A 16,438-nucleotide genomic window follows, 5' to 3' on the forward strand; every position below is an offset into this window, starting at 1 on the left:
ATATATATATATATATATATATATATATATATATATATATAGTATATATAAAATTGTATATGTATATATGTAAATATATTTATATCTGTATTGTTTATATATATATAAAATATGTTTTATTATTATACATTTATTGTATATTTTTAAATTGTATATATATTTAAATATATGTATATATATATGTTTTTTATTTGTCATATTTATTTATTTTATCTATATAATTCTATTAATATTATATATATATATATATTTTTATTTTATTTTATATTTATTTATTTATTTTTAATATTTATTTATTGTATTTATATATACATACGTATATATATATACACACATATACGTATTTTTAAAAATTATATATATATATTTTTAAAAATTATATATATATATTTTTATATGTATATATATATGTATATATATATTTATATCTATATTTATGTATTAATTTTGACAAAGATACGCTGCCAGTTCTTACTTTCTGTCACCAGTTTTCCATCATTTTTCCAAAGTCGCAACTTTCCTCCGCAGCCTTTTTCCGTCGTATGCCAACAATCGAGGCGTTCGCGGCACATCGGGCGTCGTCAAATTGTGACATAATGAAAGGTTTCCCGTCGTTCTCCAAAGCTTTGCACCGAGCGTTCTTGTCAGGGTCGTCTTTCCATTCGGCGATGAAACGCCGCGTTCGCGTACAAAGAATCCATTTGGGCAATTTAGTCGGGAACACATGTCAGGTTCGGAGCGGCTGGGAAAACGTCTCCACCCTCCACAATGGCGACTTTGAAAGAAGGTTTTTTGTGAATCAGCAATTTCAGGTTTCAAGCGTGCGCTCCAATTACGCAGGAAAAACCACTCAGCGGTTCGAAAGAAAAGACATCAAAGTCCTTTCAGCGGGTCAGCACTTTACGGAAACCGCCGCTTTCTCGTCTCAGCGTGAGCTGCAGGTACGCGTTAGCGTGGTCAGATAGAAGACGCGGGCACACGCTACGACGTCTGCGGCCTTGGACTCTCTAATGACCTTCATTAAAGTCGCTGACAGATGAATTGTAACTAAAAAAAAAAAAAAAAAAATGTCTGCGAGCTGTCAGTGGTGTGTTTGCTTGCCAGCGTGGGCACGGCCATTTCATTTCCTTTCCGTGCAGGTAAATCCCCTTCCTGTCATGTCTGCGTGTGTTATTACAGGTCACGTTTTTCATATTTGGGCCGTGGATAAGACCCACTTGGAGTTCTAGGTGCTTATTATGGCTTCTGTACGGTTTTAAATGACATTGGAGGGGATTGCGGGAAGCAAAACTTTATTAAAGTATGTCACATATTCCCTTTCACTGGGGTGCTTCTCCAGCACAGGAAAGATTATTATTATTATTATTATTATGAACATTATATGCAATTTTTATTGTAGTCTGTATAGCTGACTTCATCATGGTCTCCACCATTATAGCAGAACTTACTTTAGAACTATCTACTTTACCCATATGCAAAAAATGTACATTATACATAAATATATATTAATTTTAGAATTTAATTCGAGTTCACTAGTTTATTTAAAATTTAATAGAACATAAATCCAAATATTTAAAATAAAATAAATATAAAATAAAATGTTTATATAATAAATACAAAATGTATTTTATTATTTATGTATTTATTTGTAATAATAGTAATAGTAATAATAATAATAATTATTATTATTATAGAATAAAATAATAATACAAATAAAATAATAATTTTATTTGTATAGCGCTTTACAGTTGAGAAAAAGAAATAAAAATAGATTTGCATGTAAAAATCATTTAAATCTACTTTCCCCATATGCAAAAAATCTACATTATACATAAAATATATATCAATTTTAGAATTTAATTTGAGTTCACTAGTTTATTTAAAATTTAATAGAACATGAATCCAAATATTTAAAATGAAATAAATATAAAATAAAATGTAAATAAATACAAAATGTATTTTATTATTTATGTATTTATTTTTATTAAATTAAATTAAAATAATAATAATAGAATAAAATAATAATAATAAAATAACAATTTTATTTGTATAAAATATACATTTTAAAATATACATTTTTATACTTAAAAATTATTTTTATACTTTAAATAATAATTTATTTGTATTGCAATTTACAGTAGAGAAAAAGAAACAGTAGAGAAAAATAAATAAAAATAGAGTTGAGTAAAAACAGAGTAAAAGATGCATTAAAATATTTTTTTGCAATTTTATAGAAAAATATTAAAATTCTTAAGGGTCACACGGGTGCAAAAAAAAGCACGTATACCCTGGCTAATTACAGGAAGTAACAACAACAAACTTAATAACCTTAATAACCAATATATAATTGGAAATGTGTTGAGCAAAGCAATTGAACAAGTAGGCTAACCTAGCTAGCATGGTGTTGTTTTTTTTTTTGTAGTCACGCAAAATTGCTTAATTATGTTAATATTTGCATGTAAAAATATTAAAATAAATAAAAAATTTAATAAATTTAAATAAATAAAAAATAAATTTAAATTAATTAAAAATAAATTTAAATAAGTAAAAAATAGATTTAAATTAATAAAAATTAATTAAAAATAATTAAAAATAAACTAAAAATAAATATAAATAAATTTAAATAACAAAAAATAGTGAATATCAGTAGCTTCTAGCGCAGACGTCACCTCGTGTTTTCTTAGTTTTGTTTTTTTTAATCCGCCCATTCGGCGTTCCAAGCTTTGTTTTCGGTGAGCACAAATTTCCAGCCAAGCTTCCTTGTGAGACCTAATCAACTCTTCCTGTTGCGCATGGAATTCCGAGATAGGCCGTGTCGCCTTGCGCTGATTAGGAGTGAAAATAAAAGCAAGAACCACCCCTCCATACGCGCCCCCCACCCATCTACTACACGGCCCGCCCGTTTGTAGCGCCTGCGATACGATTCCCGTTCCGGCTTGTGGCGGACCACATCAGTCACCGGAGGTCACCCCTCACTTCCTCTGCTTTCTAAACCGCGGCGGTGACGGACGTCTCCGAGCGCTGGGCTGCTTTCTTCCCTCGCTTGTTACCAAGAAAGTCAAAGCGTGTAAAAAAAAAAAAAAAAAAAAGGCGCCCTGGGATGAAGAAACAATAGCGGCTGCAGACACGCCGCTGCTGGATTTGGTCACATCCAAAATAAACCGCTTTCAATGGGTCAGTTTGCATGTCAGTACGCTTATTACCCACCGGCTGCCATCTTTTTACTGCATTAAGACATTTTCCGGGCTGCACGGTGGACGAGTGGTTTGCGCGTAGGCCACACAGCTACAATACCCGAGTTCGACTCCACCCTTTTCTGTAGTGAGTTTGCATGTTCTCCCCGTGCATGCGTGGGTTTTTTCCGGGTACTCTGGTTTCCTCCCACATATCACAAACATGCTAGGCTAATTAGCGACTGTGTGAATTTGAGCTATTTAATGTATGGAGGGCTCTAATAATTCCAATAATGTCAAAAAATATGTTTTATTTTCTCTTACTATACCTACTATATTGGCTAATAGGAGCGTAAAGGTGGATATAGGGGTGCTATTTCATGTATGGAGGGCTCTAATAATTCCAATAATGTCAAAAAATGAATATACATGTACTTAGAAGGTTGTAAAATGTCTTTCTATGTCTTATATGTTTTATTTTCTCTTACTATACCCACTATAGGAGAGTAAAGGTGGATATAGGGGTGCTATTTCATGTATGGAGGGCTCTAATAATTTCAGTAATGTCAAAAAAAAATGAATTTACATGTATTTAGAAGGTTGTAAACTGGTATTCTATGTCTTATATGTTTTATTTTCTCGTACTATACCTACTATATTGGCTAATGGGAGCGTAAAGGTGGATATAGGGGTGCTATATCATGTATGGAGGGCTCTAACAATTCTAATAATGTCATAAAACAAATTTACATGTATTTAGAAGGTTGTAAACTGGCTTTCTATGTCTTATATATGTTTTATTTTCTCTTACTATACCTACTATAGGAAAGTAATGGTGAATATAGGGGTGCTATTTCATGTATGGAGGGCTCTAATAATTCCAATAATGTCAAAAAATGAATTTAAATATATTTAGAAGGTTGTAAACTGGTATTCTATGTCTTATATGTTTTATTTTCTCGTACTATACCTACTATATTGGCTAATAGGAGAGTAAAGGTGGATATAGGGGTGCTATTTCATGTATGGAGGGCTCTAATAATTCTAATAATGTCAAAAAAATGAATTGACATGTATTTAGAAGGTTGTAAACTGGCTTTCTATGTCATATATATGTTTTATTTTCTCTTACTATACCTACTATAGGAGAGTAAAGGTGGATGTAGGGGTGCTATTTCATGTATGGAGGGCTCTAATAATTCCAATAATGTCAAAAAATGAATTTAAATGTATTTAGAAGGTTGTAAACTGGTATTCTATGTCTTATATATGTTTTATTTTCTCATACTATACCTACTATATTGGCTAATAGGAGAGTAAAGGTGGATATAGGGGTGCTATATCATGTATGGAGGGCTCTAATAATTCTAATAATGTCAAAAAACAAATTGACATGTATTTAGAAGGTTGTAAACTGGCTTTCTATGTCTTATAATTATCCATAGGTATGAATGTGAGTGTGAATGGTTGTTTGTCTATATGTGCCCTGTGATTGGCTGGCCACCAGTCCCAGTTGGGATAGGCTCCAGCACCCCCCGCGACCCTCGTGAGGAAAAAGCGGTAGAAAATGAATGAATATTTTTTAGTTTATGTCAAACCAAGTTTGTTTTTGTCATCGTTTGGATCATGAAAACATATCCAAAATGTACTTTAGAGTATTAATAAAGTGTAATATTTGCCTGGGTATCATGTAAGAGTAGTACTAAGGTTGTATTCCTCCCAGGTATGTTCCATCACGTAAACAGACAGGTGGCTTGCAGCTGATGGAAACTTTACTCCCGCTCGCCTGCTTGAGCGCCGCTCTGCACCTCCAGCCGTCCTCGTCAAGGTAAGCCCCCCCCTTGTTGACCCCCCCGCCCACCACCACCACCCCAAAAAAACGATGCTGAGGTCAATTCCCAGCGGGGGCAACTGGATACGGTAGCCGGGGCAGCAAATGGAGCAACGTAGAGTTCACGGTGCGTAGAGTTTCATGTCTTGTTGACAGCCAACTGGGAGCCTGAATGCATCATCTGACACTTCTGTTTTTTTTGTTTTTTTTTTAGTATGCTGCCTTCATGGCGAGATACACGCCCACGTTTTCCTTTTGAGGAGGAGTTACAACCAGCTGTCAATTGTTTCTTAGCTGATTTTTGAACCCGAGCACCTGCAGCAAGATCAGTAGCAATAATTAGAGCCCTCCATAGATGAAATAGCACCCCTATATCCACCTTTACTCTCCTATAGTAGGTATAGTAAGAGAAAATAAAACATATATAAGACATAGAAAGGCAGTTTACAGCCTTCTAAATACTTGTAAATACGTTTTTTGACATTATTAGAATTGTTAGAGCCCTCCATACATGAAATAGCACCCCTATATCCACCTTTACTCTCCTATAGTAGGTATAGTAAGAAAAAAAAAACATATATAAGACATAGAAAGCCAGTTTACAACCTTCTAAATACGTTTTTTGACATTATTAGAATTATTAAAGCCCTCCATACATGAAATAGCACCCCTATATCAACCTTTACTCTCTCATTAGCCAATATAGTAGGTATAGTACAAGAAAATAAAACATATAAGACATAGAAAGCCAGTTTACAACCTTCTAAATACATGTAAATTCATTTTTTTGACATTATTGGAATTATTAGAGCCCTCCATACATGACATAACACCCCTATATTTACCTTTACTTTCCTATTAGCTAGTATAGAAGGTATAGTAAGACAAAATAAAACATCTATAAGACATAGAAAGCCAGTTTACAACCTTCTAAATACATGTAAATTTGTTTTTTGACATTATTAGAATTATTAGAGCCCTCCATAGATGAAATGGCACCCCTATATCCACCTTTACTCACGTATTAGCCAATATAGTAGGTATAGTAAGAGAAAAAAACATATATAAGACATAGAATGCCAGTTTACAACCTTCTAAATACTTGTAAATACGTTTTTTCGACATTATTAGAATTATTAGAGACCTCCATACATGACATAGCACCCCTATATTCAAATTTACTCTCCGATTAGCCAATATATTAGGTATAGTACGAGAAAATAAAACACATAAGACATACAATGCCAGTTTACAGCCTTCTAAATACTTGTAAATACGTTTTTGACATTATGAGAATTATTAGAGCCCTCCATGCATGAAATAGCACCCCTATATCCACCTTTACTCTCCTATTAGTCAATAAAGTAGCTATAGAAAGAGAAAATAGAACATATAAGACGTAAAAAGACAGTTTACAACCTTCTAAATTAGTTTTTGGACATTATTAGAGACCTGTAGGCATGAAATAACACCCCTATAGTCAGTTATACCCTCTGTTACCCATTACATAACATAATAAGAGACAATACAACATAGATTAAACATAATATGGACCCACATGTTAGCATTGGGAGAGTTTGTTTTTTAATTTTTATTACTTCCTGTTCTGGCCAGTATTTCCTGTTGTGGCTATTGTCTAATAATCAGTCATGTAACATTGCTTGTGACCAGTGTAGACTACTACACATCATCACATCATTGAATGTGTCTTCTGAATGCCTTATATTTGTATTTTGCTTCATTTAGTGATTGTTATGCTTTAAAATATGTCAAATGTACTTAAATATGCATATTTATTCATTTATAAATATTTGTTTGGTTATTATATTATATTATAGAAAGTACAATAAAAATATTAACATGAGGTCCGTCTCCTCACCTCCTCAACGTTAAAAAAAAAAAGTATTTGATCTTAACGCCCTTAAAGTCGTCTGCTTCTCACACGCAGAGAAAAAGCTCACAATAGCGAGGCGTTCACGTGACTCGCGCTATTCCAGCGTGTTTGCACAGGAGGTGGACGTTAGCGGGAAGATTTAGGAGCACCTGCGTGCGTGCGGCCTGCAGGTATGCGGCGATCCAGCTCTCCGGGCCACACGCGTTGCCGACACGCTCCACCGCCAAGATGGAGAGCCGAGAAGATACGATACTGCCAATAAATGTAAACAAAGTAGTTTATCAGCATGTTATTGTGTGTAACGTTATCATTGTGGCTTTTTATTTGTTGTATGTCGTGTTAAAAAAGGCCCTCATTTAAATGGAAAATATGGCCGCTAATGCAAACCTAACATCCAAAAAGGATATATCGACATTATGATGTTCATTTCTATGAAATATAGGTCACATCAGGGTGCTTGCAGTTCTCCTCCTAGACTCTAGGGGCAGTAATTTCCTGAGCGTGAGCAACTACAACTCAAAAACAAGCTATTTAGCTTCCTGTTTAATGTAGTATTGAACAATGATTGTTGTTGGAGCTTGAAAGTGGAAAATAGTAATATAATTTATTTATATAGATTGATATATTATATGTTATTTTATTCGCTTATAATACCCTTTCATATAATTATAAATTCATATACATAAAGTCTAAATAAAATTACTAAGCTAACGCTCGTTGGTTAGCGTCATGTGAATGAGTCATGTGATTCCGTGCACCCAATCAGGATTTCACCTTTTGATCACATGACGCCCAAGAACCAATAAATAACAGGAAGACGCTCGACAAAAGCACATTGGGAAACACTTGCGTCAATGTGATTCCGTGCACCCAATCAGGATTCCACCTTTCGATCACATGACGCCCAAAAACCAATAGATAAACAGGAAGACGCTGGACAAACACACCGGGAAACACTTGCGTCATGTGATTCAGTGCACCCAATCAGGATTTCACTTCTCGATCACATGACGCCTAAGATCCAATAGATAACAGGAAGACGCTGCACAAACACACGTGGGGGAAACACTTGCTGCACAGGTAATTTTGAAAAAGTTATTTCAACGCAATAATTAGTTTTAACACTGCTGAATTAACTACATTGTAGGCACCCGCTACCATTGTAATGACTGGGAGGACTGCCAAGGAGCATTTCATGTATATATATATCGAAGTGAACTGGTAAGTGTTGCTAACATTGCTTCACTTAGCTTAGATACCTAGCCTCATTCAAATGTGTGGGCTGGTTAGCATGAATAGCAAATGCTAGATTCTTTAAGAGGTGCAAATGGATTAAATATGTTATAATTGTTGCATTTCTGTGAAAGGTTACATTGAGTGTACTTTATCACCATTTTGAATGAGTTATGGATGAATAATATAGTACAATATTATGTCATAGATTGTTATATTCTAGATACTTTATGCATTTAGTATATTATGAGTATTGTGTGGACACTGACACTTAACACTAACTACTACTGTCTGTAGTCAGCAAGGATTGATTGATTGATGGATTGTGGATCTGTGTTTATACAGGACAGAATTTTTTTTTGGTACAGAAAAATTGATGGCGAGCTAAGCGTTCTTTCTTTTTTTGTGTTTTTTTTCGTCATCACCGAGCGCTCTAAACACAAAGCATAAATGATGTTAAAGTTTATTATGGAGACAATTGACTTTCATTCTCTTTTCCACTTGTGGAATGAGGCCTTGCTAATCAACTGGAGAGTCTTTGCCAAAGTGACATGAGCTAGCAAATATTCCCAGTAAACCAGACAGCTGGAAGCGATTTTTGCATTTTCGAGGAGGGAGGTCACGAGGCAACGACAAGCCGTGCGTGCGTGCTCGCTCGCCGCTCGTAATTGTTTTATTCTGAAACAACCTTGGAATTAGAGAGGGGTTGCAGAATGCAATAATGCAAGAATGAATGAATGAATGAAGAAAGGCACTTGTTTTTCCTGGCGAGTACACGAGACCCTGAAGGCACCACCGCACCGCGTCTGTTTTAAAAATGTCCTTTCACACTACATTAGTAATCTCATTTAGTTGGTGAAACGTGACACCAATGTGTGGAGGTCTTCTGAAGACGTGCTACCGTTCCTGTGAACTTTGGCGTTCCACGTCTGTCGTCTTTGCCACCCTTCACCACCGTCCCCGTCCACCCCCCCCCCCCGTTCGTAAGCCGAGACCTTCGCTTGAGGATGCCAGCAGCTGAGCGGCAGCCATGACCTGTCAGGCGGCATTAAGTCTCAGCGTTGGTCGGCGTGGCGTCCAAAACAGACCTCCATTCAAGCTCTTTACCCTCTGGGGGGGGGGGACTTGACTTCGAAAAGGCCGCCCCCCTTTTCCTCAACCCTGATATGAACCCTGAGAACGCTGCTTGCCCTCAACCCCGGTTGCCCTCCCTGAAGTGAATTTTGGGTAATTCCCTTACATAATGGGGCACTATACCGCCACACCAGAAACCAGAAGAACGTTTTTTTTTTCTTTATGTCATCAACATTGTTATATCAAGCAGAACCTAATCAAAAATACTTTATGAGGCATAGTGATGCAATTTACGGTGAAATTATTGTTGGATTTTGCACATACGTCATAAAACTATAGTAATATTGGACGTTTGTGTGTGTAATTCTGAAAGAAAAGGACATTACAAGCAGAAGTTTATCTTGGACCGATTCCACATGGACTGGCCTCTTGGACAGAGATTAGGAACGAGCCACCCAGAGAGGCAAAGAATGGTTTTAATAAATTTACTCAGCAAATAACCCAAAGAAATACTTGTTTTCTTCTTGGGCCAAATGCAATATTTACTTGTTGGAAGCCCTTATATGACCCATTAAACACCAGTTTGCTAAAGTGTACATTTGGTGGTTTAAAAAGCTTCTCTGGAGATGTTTCAGTGTGTCATCCCTGAAAATGATGTTCACGTTCATGAAATCTGCAAAGTAGGAAATCAGATGATGGTTATTGGAAAGCTTAAGTCGTATTTATTAGGCAATCGGGTTCACTTCCATTGGCACCAGCATCAACTCCTGTCGCGCTCATGAAGTCTACAGACGCCTGGATCGAGGAACGGGATCTGAAAACCCAACTGTATTTGATGTTTACATCCAAAAACAAGAACTATGGCCGCGAAAAACGGTCATTGGACATCGGAATGGATCTGCCGCTCCTTGACGTCAAGAAAATCCAGTTGCGACGGTTTGTAGATAGCAGCTGAATCCTGGGATTATGTCTCTCAGATGGCGTGGGAATACTTGGTGGAAGTGGAAGAGGTTGTCGAGGTCCGGGAAGTTTGGTCTTCCCGACTGACACTGCTGCCCTCATGGATGGATGGATGGATGGTATAATGTCTTTGAGGAAATTCCTTGGTTCCCGAAAAGCCGACTTGTGTCAGTCCAACGATTCGATTCTTGTGCCACACTTTCCACATGGAATGATCGGAATGATGGGGGGTTCAGAGTGGAGCCGCTTCCAATAAGTCGAAATCCAATAAAATTGGCTGTGGTATAACTATATGGTAATGGTTTAATTTCATTTGAACATGCATCAGATTACAATTGAATGCATCCCATAATCAGTTCCCAGTTCCACATGTCCAAAAGGAGTAGGAAGAAGCAAAGCTTATTAAATCCTACCCCTCCATCTGTTACTTTTACAACCAGTAACTGTTACATTTGTTCACTTCCTGCTTTCTTAATATAATTAAATATTTTTTAAAATTATTTTTTAAATTTTAATTTTTACAATCAGTAACTGTTACATTTGTTCACTTCCTGCTTTCCTAATATAATTTAATATATTTTTAATGATTTTTTTTAATTTTTACAATCAGTAACTGTTACATTTGTTCACTTCCTGCTTTACTAATATAATTTAATAATTTTAAATGATTTTTTAATTTTTACAATGAGTAACTGTTACATTTGTTCACTTCCTGCTTTCCTAATATAATTTAAGTTTTGTCTTAATTAATGTTTTAATTTTTACAATCAGTAACTTACATTTGTTCACTTCCTGCTTTCCTAATATAATTTAATATTTTTTAATGATTTTTTAAATTTTTTACAATCAGTAACTGTTACATTTGTTCACTTCCTGCTTTCCTAATTTAGTTAAGGGTTTTTTTTTTCTTTCTTTTTTTTTTTTTTAATCAGGTACCGAAGTACGAGGTGATATGACCAATCCATTCCATAGTTTGATTCCACATACTGAAATGCTATGGCTAGCATAACGTAGTCCTAGCATAGAAGTGTTTCAAATGTACTTCTTCCCTGAGATCATATTTCTCCTCTCTTGTAGAGAAGTACTGGATGACATTTTTAGGTAATTAATAACTTTTACCCCGTTTATTCGTGGATAGTACAAGAATGGAAATCGCGTTGACTTTCTTATTTCATCCTGTGCTCATGAAGTCAACAGAAGCTTGGATTGAGTCATGGAGTCTTTGAACCAACCGTCTTTGGCAAAGTCAAAAGTCATTTGAATTCAGGTTTCTTTCTGAGACCTGGACATGAACTAGTGGTTTTCGGGGGAAAGAGTGGACTGATTTGGGATGAAGTCTTTAAGGAAAATACCCAAGTACCGATGGGACGGTGGTGTCAAAAATCAGATACTCCAAAAAGAAACCTGTGAACGACAAATGAGAATCCAGATGGCACGATTTCAGAAACAAGGATCCGAAGTGTGTCGGTTGCTGAAGAATATGCGACAAATATCCATATGCAGATATGAATCACCGTCATATCTGTGTCGACTTATTTGGTTTAAGTATTTTTCAATACAATATTAAGACTGCCAAACAGATCAGAGCTTAAAGACTTACACGGTCTTCAACTTGACTGCAAGGTTTTGAGAACCTTGTTGAAACCAGGTGGAATATTTTTTTTTTGTCCTTCCCAGGAATCTCGAATGCACCATAAGTGATGACACCGAAATAAAGAAATACCCTGTCTAACCAAGAAGACTTTCCCACACGGCCAGACAACAACTTCCTTACGTGGCGTTGGCCAGCTGTATCACGTAAGTGCCGTCGCACACTGTCATGGCCGTGTTTCCACAGATTTCAGTGTCGAAACGCATCTCGGGACTGCGCCGCTATTAAGACGTATTTCACACGGGCCTTCCCACATTTGCCGGGAAAAATGGTTTTTTACGAGGGGTCGAGGTCTTAGTGAGTTAAATGCAATTAGGCAGTCATCTGTACAAACACGCTTGGGGGCAAGAACCACACAGGCGGGAGAGAGGGGTGGAAAAAAAAAAAAAAATGGACTCTACCGCACGAGAGATGCCGTCTGACAGTTACACTGTCAAGACTCGTACATTCTTACTGATTGTCGCCAGATGTACTGCCTCTGCTTCCTGTCATGTGATGGCACAGCAACACATGGACCGTCAATGCATCACACCCGGATAGGTGATTTGGTAATGGTGATGGAAATTAGGATACTTCCTGTCGCGGAGACACATCTGCTCAATGCCCTATTGTGAAACTCATACACGGTTTTGGTTTTTTTGGGGGGGGGGGTGTGATTTTATCAACATGGCATGTTCTTAGGACCTGGTGTGTTCTCCAGAGCTCGAAAACCTCGAAAAACAGATGGACTGTGTCATGAAAGACGGTGTTTGACACATCATCCATGAAGGTAAAAAGCCAAAAGCACTGATTGGATCTGTTCGGGGGGCATTCGGATCAACAAGTCGGACACTAATTCTGATAAAACTGCTGCAACGGAAACCCAAAGTAAAGATCAGCTTTTGTTTCCTGTTGCTTGTTTTCATCACCTTTTTGCAGTGCAAGAGTTGGGAATAGGTACCCACAGATCTGTCATACAAAAAAATGTGTTGTTAAATTCTGTGAGCAAAGCGACTCATATCTGTGATCCATGACTTCCGGATCCGACTCCTCACCCACACGTTACTAGGAACAGACATCGGAAGTAATGGTAATGGTTTAATTTCATTTGAACATGCATCAGATTACAATTGAATGCATCCCATAATCAGTTCACAGTTCCACATGTCCAAAAGGAGTAGGAAGAAGCAAAGCTTATTAAATCCTACCCCTCCATCTGGTACTTTTACAATCAGTAATTGTTACATTTGTTCACTTCCTGCTTTCCTAATTTAAGTATTTTTTAATTATTTTTTTAATTATAATTTTATTTTTTTTATTCAAAATATTTCTTAGTTGTCCAAAAGGAGTAGGAAGAAGCAAAGCTTATTAAATCCTACCCCTCCATCTGGTACTTTTACAATCACCAACTGTTACATTTGTTCACTTCCTGCTTTCCATAATACAGTTTAAGGTTTTTTTTTTTTTTTTTTTTAATAATGCACCTCGTTCCGAAGTACAAGAATTTTAGTGGTTTTGAAACCGTGACTTTTTCGTGCCATTGTTTACCTTCAAACCGCTAAGCGGCCTATTCCTATTTTAACGTAACCCGAGGATAAAGTCAAAGTGAGTTGTCGAAGTGTTGGATGTACCATTAATTGCGGTTTTATCAGAATGGAACAAGAATTTTTCTGAGCTAATCAGAGGTGGACTGACATCAATACGGATTGTGTCTCTCTGGTTTTTTCTTGAATGCAAAGTGATCCTCCAGCTGGTCTGATACTTCCAAGGTTTGTTTACATTCCCTTAAATGACTTTAATGTTTCCTGCCATATGTTCGGGGAGGTATATACGATATCTTTTTTTTTTTTTTTTTTCCAGCTCTAATTTACAGAAAGCTAGCTGGCGTTTACTGGCGCGTGATAGAAGGACTGTTTGATGAAGTGACATCACAATGGATGCAGCGGTTCTGTGCGTACGAGTCTCTGCAAAAACAACCATGCGGATATTTGAGCTAAAGCAAATAGCAACGCTACTTTTTTTTTTTTTTTTTTTTTTAACAAGCTGCAAATTATGCACGGGCAGGAAATATTGAGTGACATCTCGCAAGATTCCTGAGCTAGCGTAAAAAAACCCCAGCTCCATTTTTATTTTTACTACTATTTTTATTTATTTTTATTTGTACTCCGGTTTCTTCCCACATTCCAAAAACATGCTATGTTAATTGGTAATGGTTTAATTTCATTTGAACATGCATCAGATTACAATTGAATGCATCACATAATCAGTTCCCAGTTCCACATGTCCAAAAGGAGTAGGAAGAAGCAAAGCTTATTAAATCCTACCTCTCCATCTGGTACTTTTACAATCAGTAACTGTTACATTTGTTCACTTCCTGCTTTCCTAATATAATTTAAGTTTTGTTTTAATTAATGTTTTACATTTTTTTTAATTTTTACAATCAGTAACTGTTACATTTGTTCACTTCCTGCTTTCCTAATATAATTTTAATATTTTTTTAATTATTTAATTTTTACCATCAGTAACTGTTACATTTGTTCACTTCCTGCTTTCCTAATATAATTTAATATTTTTTTAAATGATTTTTTTTTTTATTTTTAAATTTTTTAATTTAAGCGCATTTGAGCGTATTAATTGGTTGTTTTTGAAAAAAAAAAAAAAAGTAAACGACATGTAACAGCTGCAGCTGGGCTACGTTATGAAAACAATGAAAGTGCTGCTTCTGATTTTTTTTTTTTTTTTTTTTTTTGGGGGGGGGGGCGGCTTCAGCCAAAAAAAAACATAACGTGAACCACACAGGAAAACGAGGATATGGTCAGTGCTCTGTCGAGGAAAGGTTTCTGGACGCAGGATTTGGGTTTCCACACAAGCTGTCAAAATGTGGGTCAGGAAAACGCATTGAGTGGAGCTGCTGCAGGACTCGACTCGTGTGACTAACATACAACACCTGCGCGCTACATTGAGAACGTTCATGTCACTGAAACATAAAAACGTTATTTTTTTTTTTTTTTCTAAGCCCGAATAGAACCTCGGTGCTCGGTTTCATAAGGCGGTACCGGGTACCGACACCTGCGGCTTAGCCTACAGATGCTAATCACATTTCCTTTACCAGATTTCATTTCATGTACTTTTCAAGTGTTTTTTTTTTAAAGTGGTAGAAAACATTCAACAAGAAAATGCTACAATTGTTCCTGTTGGGCTGTCAGTGTCGATTCAAGGAAGTTGACTTTTAGGCGATGTTGACGTGTGCGATTGAAGAACGAGACGACACCAGTGCCAAAAGTGTCAGTATATTCCGCGGTTTTGATCCAACCCAAAGACTGTATAGAAGAACTGGAAAAAGTCTGATGCCTGAATGTGTCTTGATGAGCAGCGGGGTCGGGGTGGCGTGCCATCGATCTACATTGCATTTTTTTTTTTTTTTTTACACGAATGTGAGTGTCAGTAAATTGACAGTTCGTGTGGTGCGTTTGAGAACACTCTCACGTCAATAATTACGACTTCATTCATTCATTTTCTACCGCTTATCCTCACGAGAGTCGCGGGGGTGGGGGGGGGTGCTGGAGCCTATCCCAGCTGTTTTTGGACAAGAGGTCAGCCAATCACAGGGCACATATAGACAAACAACCATTCACACTCACATTCATACCTATGGACAATTTGGAGTCGCTAATTAACCTAGCATGTTTTTTTTTTTTTTTTTGGAATGTGGGAGGAAACCGGAGTACCCGGAGAAAACCTATGCATGCACAGGGTGGAATTGAACTCGGGTGTCCTAGCTGTGAGGTCTGCGCGCTAACCGCAAATTGTATTTACATTATTTCTTATGGGAAATAATGTATAATAAAAAATACATGTGTATATTTAAAAAAAAATATATATATATATACACACACATTTCTCATACGAAATAATGTAAATACAATAAAAAAATGTTTTTAGATTATAATTTTTATATTAATTATAATAATTTATAATAACATGCTGATCTATCATCTATCTATCTTTACCATAAGAAATAATGTAGAAATAGTTTTTACTATATTATAATTTTTATAATATTATTATATATATATATATATATATATACACATTTACCATAATAAATAATGTAAATACAATTTTAAAAATGTTTTTAGAATATTATAATTTTATAATATTAATTATAATTATATATATATATTTCCCATAAGAAATAATGTAAATACAATTAAAAATGTTTTTAGATTATAATTTGTATATTATTAATTATAATAATTCATAATATTAACATGCTGATCTATCATCTATCTTTACCATAAGAAATAATGTAGAAATAAAAATGTTTTTACTATATAATTTTTTATAATATTATAATATATATATATATATATACACATTTACCATAAAAAATAATGTAAATACAATTTTAAAAATGTTTTTACAATATTATAATTTTATAATATTAATTATAATTATATATATATATATTTCCCATAAGAAATAATGTAAATACAATTTTAAAAAATGTTTTTAGATTATAATTTGTATATTATTAATTATAATAATTTATAATATTAACATGCTGATCTATCATCTATCTATCTTTACCATAAGAAATAATGTAGAAATAAAAATGTTTTACTATATTATAATTTTTATAT

At 35.4% G+C, this 16,438-nt stretch overlaps 1 protein-coding gene and 1 long non-coding RNA gene across 3 annotated transcripts in view; both read left to right on the forward strand.

Annotated features, from left to right (window-relative positions):
• The window catches only part of LOC131106890 (uncharacterized), a 61,857-nt gene extending 56,418 nt beyond the window's left edge, over positions 1 to 5,439 (forward strand). Inside the window, exons 10-11 of the mRNA XM_058056400.1 lie at positions 4,897 to 5,131; positions 5,219 to 5,439. Coding sequence (XP_057912383.1) covers positions 4,897 to 4,937 — 41 coding nt within the window. The 3' untranslated portion in view covers positions 4,938 to 5,131; positions 5,219 to 5,439. The remainder of the gene's footprint in view (positions 1 to 4,896; positions 5,132 to 5,218) is intronic.
• Positions 5,440 to 7,836: 2,397 nt separating this feature from the next.
• Positions 7,837 to 16,438, forward strand: part of LOC131119525 (uncharacterized) — a 73,187-nt gene continuing 64,585 nt past the window's right edge. For both annotated transcript variants that reach the window (XR_009126355.1, XR_009126354.1), the window contains exons 1-3: positions 7,837 to 7,978; positions 8,046 to 8,119; positions 11,843 to 11,962. This is a non-coding gene — a long non-coding RNA (uncharacterized LOC131119525). The remainder of the gene's footprint in view (positions 7,979 to 8,045; positions 8,120 to 11,842; positions 11,963 to 16,438) is intronic.

This window comes from Doryrhamphus excisus, chromosome 2, assembly GCF_030265055.1.
Source record: "Doryrhamphus excisus isolate RoL2022-K1 chromosome 2, RoL_Dexc_1.0, whole genome shotgun sequence".
Lineage (NCBI taxonomy): Eukaryota > Metazoa > Chordata > Actinopteri > Syngnathiformes > Syngnathidae > Doryrhamphus > Doryrhamphus excisus.